The sequence below is a fragment of the Coregonus lavaretus genome (assembly GCF_964263955.1).
Source record: "Coregonus lavaretus genome assembly, chromosome: 7".
Taxonomy (NCBI): domain Eukaryota; kingdom Metazoa; phylum Chordata; class Actinopteri; order Salmoniformes; family Salmonidae; genus Coregonus; species Coregonus lavaretus.
In genome coordinates, this window is record NC_139994.1 from 51,740,958 (window position 1) to 51,756,884 (window position 15,927).

At 40.3% G+C, this 15,927-nt stretch overlaps 1 protein-coding gene across 1 annotated transcript; it reads right to left on the bottom strand.

Moving 5' to 3' along the window:
• Nucleotides 1-6,939: 6,939 nt before the first annotated feature.
• On the bottom strand, nt 6,940-11,406 carry LOC311132574 (uncharacterized protein; the record flags this gene model as incomplete). Its single annotated transcript, XM_084165834.1, has 6 exons — nt 6,940-7,080; nt 7,436-7,470; nt 7,678-7,809; nt 8,008-8,358; nt 8,513-8,881; nt 11,301-11,406. The coding sequence occupies 6 exons, from the start codon at nt 11,404-11,406 to the stop codon at nt 6,940-6,942; spliced, it is 1,134 nt and encodes a 377-aa protein (XP_084021960.1).
• Nucleotides 11,407-15,927: the final 4,521 nt, after the last annotated feature.

A 15,927-nucleotide genomic window follows, 5' to 3' on the forward strand; every position in this document is an offset into this window, starting at 1 on the left:
AATAGATGGCATCATGAGGAAGGAAAATTATGTGGATATATTGAAGCAACATCTCAAGACATCAGTCAGGAAGTTAAAGCTTAGTCGCAAATGGGTCTTCCAAATGGACAATGACCCCAAGCATACTTCCAAAGTTGTGGCAAAATGGCTTAAGGACAACAAAATCAAGGTATTGGAGTGGCCATCACAAAGCCCTGACCTCAATCCTATAGAACATTTGTGGGCAGAACTGAAAAAGCGTGTGCGAACAAGGAGGCCTACAAACCTGACTCAGTTACACCAGCTCTGTCAGGAGGAATGGGCCAAAATTCACCCAACGTATTGTGGGAAGCTTGTGGAAGGTTACCCGAAACGTTTGACCTAAGTTAAACAATTTAAAGGCAATGCTACCAAATACTAATTGAGTGTATGTAAACTTCTGACCCACTGGGAATGTAATGAAAGAAATAAAAGCTGAAATAAATTGTTCTCTCTACAATTATTCTGACATTTCACATTCTTAAAATAAAGTGGTGATCCTAACTGACCTAAAACAGGGAATTGTTACTAGGATTAAATGTCAGGAATTGTGAAAAACTTAAATTTATTTGGCTAAGGTGTATGTAAACCTCCGACTTCAAATGTATAAGAATGTTAATCATCTTTTGATTATTCATGACTTTATTAACTTCAGAGTTCACTGTTAGAAGCAGGACTGATGATACAGTAGGCTGTCCTCTTCCTTCTCTCTGCTGATCTCAGAGCAGCCAATCAGAACAAGGGACCATCATTCCAGCCATGTTAGACAGCCAATCCCCTTGCCTCTCACTCTAATCTGACAGACAGAATGACTAGTATACACCAGTGGCAGTCGGTGCCTTTTAAGATGAGGGAGGATTATATTTTTTAATGAACATGGCCTTATTTCTATTACAGCATATTATATGACTGTCATTCATATTCCATTCACCCAGCTCAATGTAAGATTGATAGGTTTAGTCTACTACATGAGACTCCAATTTTCCTTGTACCCATCATGAAGTTGCTACAACCTAGCATATGAATGAAAGTTTACAACGTAGATGCACAGGTTGAGAGAATTTTGAGTAATCAAGGTGACACATGCAATACCGCCTTGCACACTCTTGCCTGCATCTAGCTGATCTAGGGTGTAATCATTAGTCCAAAAGTTGCAAACAAGAGTTTCTAATGTGCCAATTCAGGTGTGTATATCCCATTTCATTCTGTTTAAGATTTTTTTTTCAACAGAATCGGCGCAATGAATACACCCCTGATCACACGCAAACACAGTTCACTTTCATAGCAGCCACATACAAACAGCTCGTTGTATATATCATTCCTTCTCTCATGTATCGACGCACTCTCCTCCTCTCAAATAGCATCCCTCTCTGTTTGAGCCGGGTGTTTGAGTGTGGCTAAACTAGCAAGCGGCATTCGATTCTAGCTAAGTAAGTAAAAGTGAAAAAAGATATACCACGAAATATAGCTATCTCTCTCGCTCTCTCTCTCTTGCTTGTCCTTACTTTTGTAAATACTATATTATATTAAATGGGAAATATACAATGTTTATTTCTTTCAGGTGATGACATTCAAGTGGCAACTGAAGCAGATATGAGGATCCTTGTCCTCCTCTCCATCATAAGAACTGAAATTCTCCTCTGCTGTCTAACCATCATCTTCATCATCTACCTCATCAGGAAATAGATCAATTCAATGATTCAGTTTCTCAATCCTTCAGCTGTTACAAACACAAATGTCAGCTTAGATGGCAGAATGTCAAGGAAAAATGCCCACATGTTGATGATGCAGATTAGCTTGCAATTATTTTTTATATTTCTGTTCAGATTTTAAATAAATACATTAATCTTTAATGACAATGCCATTTCTTATTCAATACTGACAAAATTAAGAAGTAGATACAGTATGATATGTTAACAAACTCAAACAAGACTGATGGGAAGTATTTCACGGCCATTGCATTATGGGAGCTTTCACAACGTGTGTCTCAGAAACGTCTCCACCCTGCCCGCTCCCTCTTCCACACTGATCTGTTAATTGAGAAGCTCAGTGCAGCATAATTTTGTGGGTCCATGTTCAGATTCCAAAATAAAGAAAGAGAGATATGTACTTCATCCACAATTACTAAATTACAGGGAATTCTGAAGTTTGCTGACGAGAAAACCCTACACATTCATTTACGTGTATAATAACTGTACTTACATTTGGTGCCCCGTGTGAGGAGAATACATACTTTTCAGAATTTGTAAAAATATATATTTTCTAAATAATCATCTCATAGAATGTCTTTCCCTCAATGTCCAGCCTGGTTACGGTTCACTTGAGTTGATTGATTGGCCAAAGAGAACCACACAACATTTAGACATTCTGATGGAAAAATAATCAGAAATTGAAACTGGAAACATAGATTGCTACTAAACTTTCAGTTTCTTTACTGACCTTGAATCATGAGATATGCACAATCTCCAAAATAAGAAGCATTATACCAGAATATTACACAATGATACGATATGGGCAACATTCCAAAGGGTCAAATTAAAACTAAAGTCATCCTCAAAACGAGACGTATTTGCGAAATCTCCCTGGAATTGCACCTTTTCATAGTAGTTTGTTACAATGTGTACAAGTCCATGTCCCGGTGTGTGTTTTAGCCATATACAGGGTAACACTGAGTCTACAGTGGAGAAGCACTCCAGAGTCACAGATCCCCCTAGGGGCACTGATTCTGTCAGCACAGGCTGAGATACAATGGGATGCATAGTACCATCTAGAACACACAGGACAGAGGACATAGTTGGAGAGGGAAATATTTGCCCATGGTGTAAATTATCCAGAGGTAAAGGGCTCATGTTTGGCTAATTGATGTATGCGTAAAATTAATAATTTCACATCCTAATTTGCATAAGAGTTACAGTAAAGCCATGTCAATAAGTTGAGCCAAGGTAGAGGACAATGTCAGTTATCTTACAGTAAATAGCTACTGAAACACAGGAGAAATATACTAGGCAGTCTAGATATGCACATCTAGATTTACAAGTGAGATGCAGAGTCACCATACAGATGAATAATGGGGTCATCTTGCAATCCGTCCTGAGTTGTTACTCTCCCCTGCCCTGAACCAAATGGACTGGTGCAGTACTGTGATCAGTAGGTTTCTTGCCTGACAGTTACAGAGAAAGGCAGAAAATAACATTTTTCTCTGATTGGTGGGAGATACATCAAATAACACCCTTCCTGGTAGGTGTGTGAACCGACACTGCACTTCTTACAAAGAGAGCATTTATTGCAAATCATATACATGTTTGTCTATGTGGTATGTGGAGTCAGAGAGATTCTCAAGAACCAGGTCTCTCTTGAAAAAGTTATTTGTATATCAATGAGAATTAACATGGTTATAGAATGGTTAAATAAAAAGGCACCTCTTCTGTGATAAGAAATAGATGTGTGTTAGTGTTCTTCCATTTTTAATGGTGTGATGGAGCCTGACACATATTCAGCTAAACTGCTATTCCATTTAATCATATTATGTTTTTTATATGTGGTTGCAGAGATGTTCTGTAGACAGAGAATAGAGATGTACAGAGTGGCTTGCGAAAGTATTCACCCACATTGGCATTTTTCCTATTTTGTTGCCTTACAAGCTTGAATTAAAATTGATTTTTGGGGGGGGTTTGTATCATTTGATTTACACAACATGCCTACTATTTTGAAGATGCTAAATATTTTTCATTGTGAAACAAACAAGAAATAAGACAAAAAAACTGAAAACTTGAGCGTGCATAACTATTCATCCCCCCAAAGTCAATACTTTGTAGAACCACCTTTCACCTTTTGCAGCAAGAACAGCTGCAAGTCTCTTGGGGTATGTCTCTATAAGCTTGGCACATCTAGCCATTCTTCAAGCAAAACTGCTCCAGCTCCTTCAAGTTGGATGGGTTCCGTTGGTGTACAGCAATCTTTAAGCCCCAAGTAGCTCAGTTGGTAGAGCATGGTGCTTGCAACGCCAGGGTTGTGCGTTCGTTTCCCACGGGGGGCCATTATGAAAGTGTATGCACTCACTAACTGTAAGACGCTCTGGATAAGAGCATCTGCTAAATGACTCAAATGTAAATTGTCCTGCTGGAAGGTGAACCTCATATCTCTGGAAGACTGAAACAGGTTTCCCTCAAGAATTTCCCTGTATTTAGCGCCATCCATCATTCCTTCAATTCTGACAATTTTCCCAGTCCCTGCCACCGCCATGCTTCACTGTGGAGATGGTGTTCTCGGGGTGATGAGAGGTGTTGGGTTTGCGCCAGATATAGCGTTTTCCTTAATGGCCAAAAAGCTCAATTTTAGTCTCATCTGACCAGAGTACCTTCTTCCATATGTTTGGGGAGTCTCCCACATGCCTTTTGGCGAACACCAAACATGTTTGCTTATTTTTTTCTTGAAGAAACTGCTTTTTTTCTGGCCACTCTTCCGTAAAGCCCAGCTCTGTGGAGTGTACGGCTTAAAGTGGTCCTATGGACAGATACTCCAATCTCCGCTGTGGAGCTTTGCAGCTCCTTCAGGGTTATCTTTGGTCTCTTTGAGCCTCTCTGATTAATGCCCTCCTTGCCTGTCCGTGAGTTTTGGTGGGCGGCCCTCTCTTGGCAGGTTTGTTGTGGTGCCATATTCTTTCCATTTTTTAATAATGGATTGAATGGTGTTCCGTGGGATGTTCAAAGTTTCTGATATTTTTTTATAACCCCACCCTGATCTGTACTTCTCCACAACCTTGTCCCTGACTTGTTTGGAGTGCTCCTTGGTCTTCATGGTGCCGCTTGCTTGGTGGTGCCCCTTGCTTAGTGGTGTTGCAGACTCTGGGGCCTTTCAGAACAGGTGTATATATACTGAGATCATGTGACACTTAGATTGCACTCAGGTGGACTTTATTTAACTAATTATGTGACTTCTGAAGGTAATTGGTTGAACCAGATCTTATTTAGGGGCTTCATAGCAAAGGGGGTGAATACATATGCACGCACCACTTTTCCGTTATTTCTGTTTTCAATTACTTTTGCAAGGCACAGTATAAATTAATGATTTATTATGTTAAAAACACACAGTCATACAGCAAAAATGGGATTCTCTGTCAGATTATTTCTTACAAGCTGTAAAAATGTATGGCTATTTAAGACATTACAGGATCATTATATACAGTGGGGGAAAAAAGTATTTAGTCAGCCACCAATTGTGCAAGTTCTCCCACTTAAAAAGATGAGAGAGGCCTGTAATTTTCATCATAGGTACATGTCAACTATGACAGACAAAATAAAAAAATAAAAAAAATAAAATCACATTGTAGGATTTTTAATGAATTTATTTGCAAATTATGGTGGAAAATAAGTATTTGGTCAATAACAAAAGTTTCTCAATACTTTGTTATATACCCTTTGTTGGCAATGACACGGGTCAAACGTTTTCTGTAAGTCTTCACAAGGTTTTCACACACTGTTGCTGGTATTTTGGCCCATTCCTCCATGCAGATCTCCTCTAGAGCAGTGATGTTTTGGGGCTGTCGCGGGGCAACACAGACTTTCAACTCCCTCCAAAGATTTTCTATGGGGTTGAGATCTGGAGACTGGCTAGGCCACTCCAGGACCTTGAAATGCTTCTTACGAAGCCACTCCTTTGTTGCCCGGGCGGTGTGTTTGGGATCATTGTCATGCTGAAAGACCCAGCCATGTTTCATCTTCAATGCCCTTGCTGATGGAAGGAGGTTTTCACTCAAAATCTCACGATACATGGCCCCATTCATTCTTTCCTTTACACGGATCAGTCGTCCTGGTCCCTTTGCAGAAAAACAGCCCCAAAGCATGACGTTTCCACCCCCATGCTTCACAGTAGGTATGGTGTTCTTTGGATGCAACTCAGCATTCTTTGTCCTCAAAACACGACGAGTTGAGTTTTTACCAATAAGTTATATTTTGGTTTCATCTGACCATATGACATTCTCCCAATCCTCTTCTGGATCATCCAAATGCACTCTAGCAAACTTCAGACGGGCCTGGACATGTACTGGCTTAAGCTGGGGGACACGTCTGGCACTGCAGGATTTGAGTCCCTGGCGGCGTAGTGTGTTACTGATGGTAGGCTTTGTTACTTTGGTCCCAGCTCTCTGCAGGTCATTCACTAGGTCCCCCCATGTGGTTCTGGGATTTTTGCTCACTGTTCTTGTGATCATTTTGACCCCACGGGGTGAGATCTTGCGTGGAGCCCCAGATCGAGGGAGATTATCAGTGTCTTGTATGTCTTCCATTTCCTAATAATTGCTCCCACAGTTGATTTCTTCAAACCAAGCTGCTTACCTATTGCAGATTCAGTCTTCCCAGCCTGGTGCAGGTCTACAATTTTGTTTCTGGTGTCCTTTGACAGCTCTTTGGTCTTGGCCATAGTGGAGTTTGGAGTGTGACTGTTTGAGGTTGTGGACAGATGTCTTTTATACTGATAACAAGTTCAAACAGGTGCCATTAATACAGGTAACGAGTGAAGGACAGAGGAGCCTCTTAAAGAAGAAGTTACAGGTCTCTGAGAGCCAGAAATCTTGCTTGTTTGTAGGTGACCAAATACTTATTTTCCACCATAATTTGCTAATACATTCATTAACAATCCTACAATGTGATTTTCCGGATTTTTCTGTCATAGTTGACGTGTACCTATGATGAAAATTACGGGCCTCTCTCATCTTTTTAAGTGGGAGAACTTGCACAATTGGTGGCTGACTAAATACTTTTTTCCCCCACTGTACATCTAACATACAGACAATGTTAAAATTACATTTTTTTTGTTGCATTGTAAATTCCATACTAATTTCAATTACTAAAAGCTGTTTCATTAGGCTACAAATAGTTTAAAAAAAAGTTATTCTTGATGTCTTTGTGACAGTGGTGATATCTTTCACTGCTGCTGCAGGTATCTGACCTCAGAGTACACTGCATCCTCTCTGCTGGTCTTCTCTCTTGCTCTTCTAGAGGAGGAGGAGTTCTTCTTGGGGGTGAAACTCACAGCTGCATAGTTCAACATGTCACTGTCTTGATTCTGAGGGGGGTGGAGCCATGTGAAAATACATTATGATGATATCATGATCTACTATATAATGTTTCTATTCTCCTGTGGAAGAAAACACTCTACAAAAGACAGGACTGTTCAGACTGTACACCCACTACAATGACCTGACAGTCAGTGGAACAGTGACAGGCAGAAGTTCCATGGAAAAATTAACAACGATCACAAAGATCAGAAGGCTTCATCTAGTAGAGTGACCTATTACTTCCAATAAAGCTTCATAACATATAAAGCACAAACAGCTGAATACTAGCCGTAAGGAAAGGTAAATGGCAGTTTCTTGTAAAAACTGAAAATATACTATGTTTATAAATGTTGACAAATGTACCTGATTGCCCTGGGATGTTGGGACATCTGTCCTCCCTTCAAAGAGATTGAAAAAGAGGAAGGCCACCTATTATTTTTTATGACAATCTATCTCTTTTTAACCTCATGTAGTTAATTAACAATGCTTCTACTTCGGTCATTTAACTGATATTTACAGAAGGTACATTGCATAGAGATGCATGTAACATTAGATACATCAGCATAACGTTAGATACATTGGATGCATTAGATATACAGTAATACCTCTGCTATCTCTGTTCCGAGTCTTGCACAGCGCCCAGACAAGTAGAAGGGTCACTATCCCCAGAACGATGTTGGAGACGACCAAGGCCAGAACAGTAGGACTCAGATCAAATGGAAAATCATGCTCTGAAACTGTGGAAAGGATATCAGGGAATTCATATTGTATTCATGAGCGCTTAGGAAGATCATCAAACAATAAAATATGGCATCAAATGCTAAATGTGATATTGTATAGCTTGTTGAGACAAATGTATATGATCATTTGGAGGTAGTCCATTTGCATAAAAATACAGTATTGTTGGGGATATTTACAGATTAAATGGGATTTACCTTGAATGTCCAGCTTGGTCCCGTTCCCAAATAGTATCTCCCAACATGAGGCCACAGCACAGTAATAAGTCCCAGCATCAGAGAGGCTGACGTTCCTCTTGGGGAGGTTGTAGACACAGCTCTGTGTAGGAGACCCAGCCTCAGGGCTTTTCTCACACTGATCACGCCTGTCTCCATCGGTGTAAAAGATTCCTGGATGGGATTCTCCTGAGCCATGTCTGAACCAATAGACACTGTGTTCTCCTACACAGGTCTCAGTGTGTATTGTACAGTTCAGAGTCACAGAGTCTCCTGGCTGGACTGACTCAGACACAGGCTGCTGGAGCACAGACATGCTGTTGGACTCTGAACCTGAAGAAAGTGAGTAACTAAAGTAAATCTAAGGTGTTTTGGTGAAGAGCATGAAAAGACATGTATTCATCACTAGCATTTGATGAAGCAGTTGAACGAACATATCAACATACAGGGCCACACAATTTGAAATTGAAGAAAGACATTGTGTTACCTTTGACAATTAAAACAGTTCCCTCTCCAAATATTTGCTCATAGATGGCTGTAATGGAACAATAGTATGTAGCTGAGTCCCCTGGCTCTGTCTTGGATATGGTCAAGTTACAGCTGTAGACTCCTCTCCTCACACCCAAACGTTTGGTCTCAGTAAAGTCCTTGATAAAGTTGTTGGAATAATAACTGTCTTGGCCAACATAAAAAGATAACGACACGAGGAGGGGTTTCTGTCCAAAACTCTGCTTGAACCAATGAAATCTGGTCACTGACTTATCTGGACAAAGGCAAGTGAGAGTCACGGTGCCTCCCAGCTCAGTAACCATCACAGGGTCTGGTTGGATTACGTTTGGTTTGGTAAAAGCACAAACTGTCAAAGCAAACAAATAAAATGGATCAAAGACAAAGACATGGATAAACCATTTATACCCATAACAGACAGAACATCCACTTCACTTATCATATTCAAACTACATACTACAAATGATTAAAAAGGAACTCAATTAAAATATCTTACACTTACACAAGTTGATGTAAAACAAAAGTACTTCTCTATTCATCATTGTAACATTAGTCCCTTCTGCACTGTATAGTGTGTGGGTCTGAACGTGTGATACCTTATCGGCACCTTATATATGATGACACTTTACATGTAGCCGTCATACAGTAGGAGGGAACACTGAAACAAGAGATTTTATTGGCTGACTACAATCTTAGATGTGTGTCCTCTAGCTTACCATAGTTTGAGCTTCCCGGGAATTGCATTTTTAAGAAGACATTATAAATCAAGTCAGAGTTACTGGATCAAGGCAATCAAATATTGGCTTGATATGGTTGCTTCTTTTTTGAGAGAAATGAAACATTTACTGAAATGATTTCTCTTTTGATGTTTGGACAGGAAACAGTGAAGGATCTCTAGTGCTGCTTATACTACCGACCCCAACACAGCCCAGCCCAAGGGTTAAAGTTATCCATAATGTAAATTGACCCACCACTGCATAAAAGCTGCATCATAAGCCTCCAACATTAAATACTAATACTAGTTGTAACCGCAATAGCATTGAATAATATATGTTTTTGTTGGCCTAATTTCAAACCTTTTTTTGATACCAATACCTTCTTTTTTTCCATGAAGGAAGAGTTGACAAAAATATTGAGATGACACTCAATCTTTATCTGCACTTTGTCCTGTTGTTGAATACTGTAGGGTCCTTAAACGTTTTCAACTCGAGACCCAAATGAGAAATTGACTGTCCTCCCGTGACCAAAATCGACCTCCAACAACCCAAAGTAAGAAGAAATAGTGTTTGATTATAGATGTATTCTCATAACTCAGGACCCATAGTTTAAGAAACCCTGCACAGTTTAGGGTTTGGAAAATGCTTTTAGCTTGTTTATATTCTTGACATACTTTGCACATCTAACTGAGCGGCAGGGGTCTGGTGTTTACCGTCCAAATGAACAAATTAAGAGACGTGTGTAAAGAGCCCCCCCACCCCACCCCCCACGCCCTCAAATAACCCAGGCATTTACTCTTACACACAAATATTTTGCCAATTCTATCTAATGGCAGGTGGACTGAAAATCGGGCAAGAGAGAGAGAGCATAAGGGACATTTCATCCCCCAGTGTTAGTCTATGAGAGACCCAGTGATGTTCACCTCAGCAGGTCTCACTCTACACTGAGCTGATCCTTCCTGTCACTCACACCACAGGAAGTGATGCGTACCCTCACTGGCCCCTCCTCTACCTCAAACCCCAGTCCTATTCTCCTTATAAGGTGCTTCTCAGAATAGGGGGCTGTGATCAGTGCAAAGCCAAGACAGGAAATACTAAGGGGCAAATAACATCACGACAAAGGTCATTTTGATTGATCTCTTTATTTGTCTTTATAAGTGATCAGTATAATGCAATTGTCTACTGCTGGGTACTTTGCCCCTCAGGGTCACCCTATAAAAATATTTTTTTTAAATCACTAACACACACAACAGACATCTAAGTTAAGTGAGGCAACTGCTCCTCTGCAACCATTAAACAGTTGTGTTTTGACTTCTAACCCTTCCTCTCTAACATTTTACTAGATGCTCTTATCCAGAGCAACTTACAGTTAGTGCGTGCATACATTTTTCATACTGGCCCCCCGTGGGAAACGAACCCACAACCCTGGCGTTGCAAGCGCCTTGCTCTACCAACTGAGCTACAGGGGACTACCCACACCCTGTACCACTGAGCTTTGTTGCCTAACCAAGTTGGAGAGAGCTACAGTGGCCCTGAGGTACAACTCACAAACACTACAGAGATATTTACTGATTTACATTTCTAAACATTTATTTTAACTACACATACAATATAGAAGGATTTAAACTTGCATTCAAAGATATGGCACTTTGTCATCTTGTAGCAGCATACACTGCATGGGGGTCCAGCTCCTTCTCTCTTCTCCTCTCCATCTTCCTCTTCTTGGAGGTGAAATTCAGGGCGGAATAATTCAATGCATCTGGATTTGCAAACACAATGACATAGACTACAGTTGTAATTTTCACTGTTTCTGAATTGCTTATAATTCAGTATTTAATCATGCAGTATTTACCTGATCATTTTGTTGTTGTCTTTGAGAATCAGGTCCTGAATATGATATAAAAGAGAGACAAGAGAATGGATTAATGGATCATTCCATTCTAGTGTACTCACTGACTCTTCTGATCGTCAGTGTACAGTATGTCACGGGAAAAACATCCACATTAAAGGTGTAGTTCACAGGTCCCACATTATCATGAAATGGGCTCCTACCTGTGTTGTGTCTGTTTGCGTCTCGTCTGATCTTGAGGACCAGGATGAGGATCAGTAGAACAGCAGTCACAACATCCAGGTTCACAACCAGGGGAAGGAGGTACATGGTTCCATCATCATCCTCTCCTGCTAGACTGATAGTTCCATTACATTGTCCTATTAGATTACATTTTATTTAATCACTAGGTGGTCCTTTAATGACAAACCTAAACATTTTGCTTAATTATTATTATGTTTTATCTACATGAGAAAGAAAGACGAACTCAATATTTTTGGATGGTATTTCCTCACCTCCGTTGTGCCCTATAACATTGAGATTAGTAAGAATAAATACTTATTTTGTCTCCAAATTGTAATGATAAAAAAACATGTCCATCAATGGTTTGCCTGTGTTTCATGATAACTCCTGAATAGGTTGATAAACATTTTCAAATGCATCAAAAGCCAGATAAATAGTTGATAACGTACCTTGAATTTTTTGAACTGTTGCGTTGACAAAGAACATGTGGCTATGTGGATACAATCCACAGAAATACAGGCCACAGTCAGCTATTTCCACTTTTGTGATTTTAAGAAAGATAGTGGTGTTGGTGCTGAACATTTCCAAATGGCTCCTTTGAAAACCATTGTGGAGATCAGCTGTTGAATTATAGCCATACATAGATGAGATACAGACAGGCTCTGATCCGTTGACCATGCTATGTGTCCCACAGCCGTTGTAACATTGGAGCGCTGCAAGGTGATGGTATCCCCAGTACGGACCTCCATAGTCTGAGACTGAGAAACCGAAACAGAGACCAAACCTGAAATACAAAGAACAAAGTCCTATGTTAATGAATATAATTGTTGATATCACATGTACATGTTAGAAATCAGGAAGAAATGCTGCACTGAACATTCTGTTTATACTTGACTGATGCAGTCAGTCTTACTCTGTCTCCATGTTAGAATTAACAGTAGCTTACTTACTCAATCCATAGAGCAGTAGTGCTGGTAGGAAGGTTCTGGCCATTCTGTTTTAGATCTTTTCTGATCTGTCTGGTTGTGAATTAGAGAACACTGCTTTATTAACCTCCCGAGTGGCACAGTGGTCTAAGGCACTGCCACTAGAGATCCTGGTTCGAATCCCGGTGCACAATTGGTCCAGGGTAGGGGAGGGAATGGCCGGCATGGATGTAGCTCAGTTGGTAGAGCATGGTGTTTGCAACGGCAGGGTTGTGGGTTCGGTTCCCACGGGGGGCCAGTATGTAAAAAAAAAAATTATGCACTCCCTACCTGTAAGTGGCTCTGGATAAGAGCGCCTGCTAAATGACTAAAATGTAAATGTTATTCACTCTGAGATCAAAAGGGATTTCATTGGTAGGGGGCGTGGTAGTTGGTTTTGGACCACAATGTCTATTTACAGACTGTCATATCACCAATTAAAAAGTAAACATTGGCCGTTGATAACATTTACATTATATTTTAGTCATTTAGCAGACGCTCTTATCCAGAGCGACTTACAGTTAGGGAGTGCATACATTTTTCATACATCACTCTTTTTACATGGTGGGGTCTCGAAAAATGTTGGATATCAAAATCGGGTCGCAGGCCAAACATTTTTGGGAACAACTGTGTTAGGTTCTAAACAAACCGAGTAAAACTCACGGACGATTAGTAAAGCTCAACCAAGTTTATTCACCCACTGGGTCACACAGCTCTATAAGACAAATACATGTTTCCACCAGCACAAGTATATACCCCAATTTGGGTGAAGTATCCTCCCTTCCCTCTAAACATGACATGTTTATTGATAGGCAGGAAGTGAAGTAACGCGGGCAATAAACTGCTCCTTCTCCCTTAACGTGACCTGACCTGACCTTGACCCCATTCCTCACTAATCCACAGCTCTCCACACTCATCAGTGACTGTAATCATGTGATTTTCTTTCTTTTACTCAGTACTTAATTGCCTCCACCATATACATTCCTCCTACAGATAACCCTTACATTCTGGTTTAGAAACCAGACTATGGCACTCCTCATTTCCATAGGATACTTGATAATTAACAATAAGATGTTCTGCCAGTACTTACACGTCCTGCATTCCTCTCTCTCCCTCTGTGACATGATTAAGGATATTTCTAGTTTATAATTCAGAACCCATCAACTGATATAGGTGTTTGGGTTTGGTGGGGTTCATAGATGACCACATGACCCTTGTGGTCAAACTAACTATCTACCAGCCCTAACCCTTAACCCCAGCCCTACCCTAACTCTAACGCTATCCCTAACCTCAGCCCTAACCCTAGTCCTAGCCGTAACCCTAGCCTAACCCAAACCCTAACCCTTGCCTGACTGTAGATACAGCTACAAAGGTAGACAAGTCTTTTCAGAGACAGGCGTTTTTGCGAAAAGGGGGTAGCTGCAGTCCAATATGGTGACTGGAGAATGGCAGAGTGGGTGTGTTGAAAGGAAAGTAGTAGGAATGTGGAATCTAGTTGGTGTGTCGAAAGCTCTCTGCTATAGGTTAGACTGTTTTGATTGACCGTTGTGTTTATTTTTTTCAGTTTCTTACCACGCAGCTACCATACGTTGAGCTACCATACCGCGGAAGTTTGGACGTCTGTTTTGAAGCAAGACCATGACTCTGAGTCGTGTTTCACTGATAGTTTTAAACAGTAATTGTACTTTTTGAGCTGTAAAAATGACAATTGTTTATTTGTTATTAAAAGTACTGATGATGGGTGTACTGTTACTTAATGTGTTGTATGTGTGTGCTTACTGTGACTGTCACCCTGATATTGGCTACTACAGTAGGTAGCTACTTCCCACGCCGTTGCCGGACATTAGTGCTTGGCAAACGGGAGCAAAGGGCACTGTGTCCCGGTGTTGTTGCTGTTCATGGTCTCCCCATTGAGTAGTAGACTGTATGTATGTATCAAGGTGACATCTAGATGGTTATCAATAATAGTTATTGTGTATGCTGCTATCCTACTTGAAATAAAATAATGTGATGGTAAAACATGACCATGTTAGCTACCGCTGGCGACACAACCGTGATATAACTGCCCAGCACCTCAGGTCAGCAGTCAGGTCGATACAACACCGGTGCACTGATTCGCTTTCCATACACACACTCGTTTCGACACACCCACTCGCCCATACTCCTGTCGCCATATTGGGCTGCAGCTACCCATACTTGTTTTTAGCTCATGATCATAGCATGCATATCGTCTGGGTGTCAGAGATACTAACCCAGGGGTTCCCAAACTTTTTTGCTCGCCACCCCATTTTGATATCAAACATTCTTCGCAACCCCACCATGTAAAAAATGTTATGTAATCAAATTGCCAATGTTTACTTTTAGAATTGGAGCTATGACAGTCTATTACAAATCAGTACTTTTGACAGTTTTTTCAATCTGAATGAAGTATGGTTTGAAGTGACTGAAATGCATCAGAAAGGTATTTGGAAGTTCAAATGATCACCAGGCAATAATGTTGTATGATATTGATTATGTTATTTTTCCCCCAGTCTGAGTTAGTGCCTGGTCTTGTCCACTCTGTTCTAGCATCTGGGAAATGTAGAGGGAAAAAGAAGACACATATGTGTTCCTGAGAGTATTATCTGTCAGTGATGGGGTCTTAATATTTTGTAGTTTAACCATTTCAAAGATAGAGCCACATTTGAAAGAAGAAAACTGAAACCGCTCTATTCATTACAACCACATCTAGTGGCTACTGTTCTATTTCATTTCACTTTAAAAGATTGTTAATTGATGTACATATAAGTTTAGATACAGTGTAAAAATCTGAAACATATAAGAATGTTAATCATCATCTGATTATAAATTACTTTATTAACTTCAGAGTTCACTTTTAGAAGCAGGACTGATGATAGAGTAGGCTGTCCTCTTCCTTCTCTCTGCTGGTCTCAGAACAGCCAATCAGAACATGGGACCATCATTCCAGCCATGTTAGACAGCCAACCCCCTGCCTCTCACTCTAATCTGATGGCAGAACGACTAGTCTACACCAGTGGCGGTCAGTGCCGTTTAAGATGAGGGAGGATGATAATTTTTTTTACTTATTTCTATTACAGCATATTGGATGACTGTCATTCATATTCCATTCACCCAGCTCAATGTAACATCGATAGGTTTAGGCTACTACATGATACTCTAATTTCCCCTATACCCATCATGAGGTTGCTACAACCTAGCCTATGAATGAAAGTTTGCAACGTAGGTATACAGGTCGAGAGAACTTTGAGTAATCAAGGTGACAGACAGTGACACATTCAATACCGCCTTGCACACTCTTGCCTGCATCTAGCTGATCTAGGGTGTAATCATTAGTCCAACAGTTGCAAACGAGAGTTTCTAATGGACCAATTCAGGGACACAACCAGTCAACAGTTTTAGAACACCTACTCATTCAAGGGTTTTTCTTTATTTTTACTATTTTCTACATTGTAGAATAATAGTGAAGACATCAAAACTATGAAATAACAAATATGGAATCATGTAGTAACCAAACAAATATTAAACAAATCAAAATATATTTTATATTAAAGATTCTTCAAATAGCCACAATTTGCCTTGATGACAGCTTTGCACACTCTTGGCATTCTCTCAACCAGCTTCA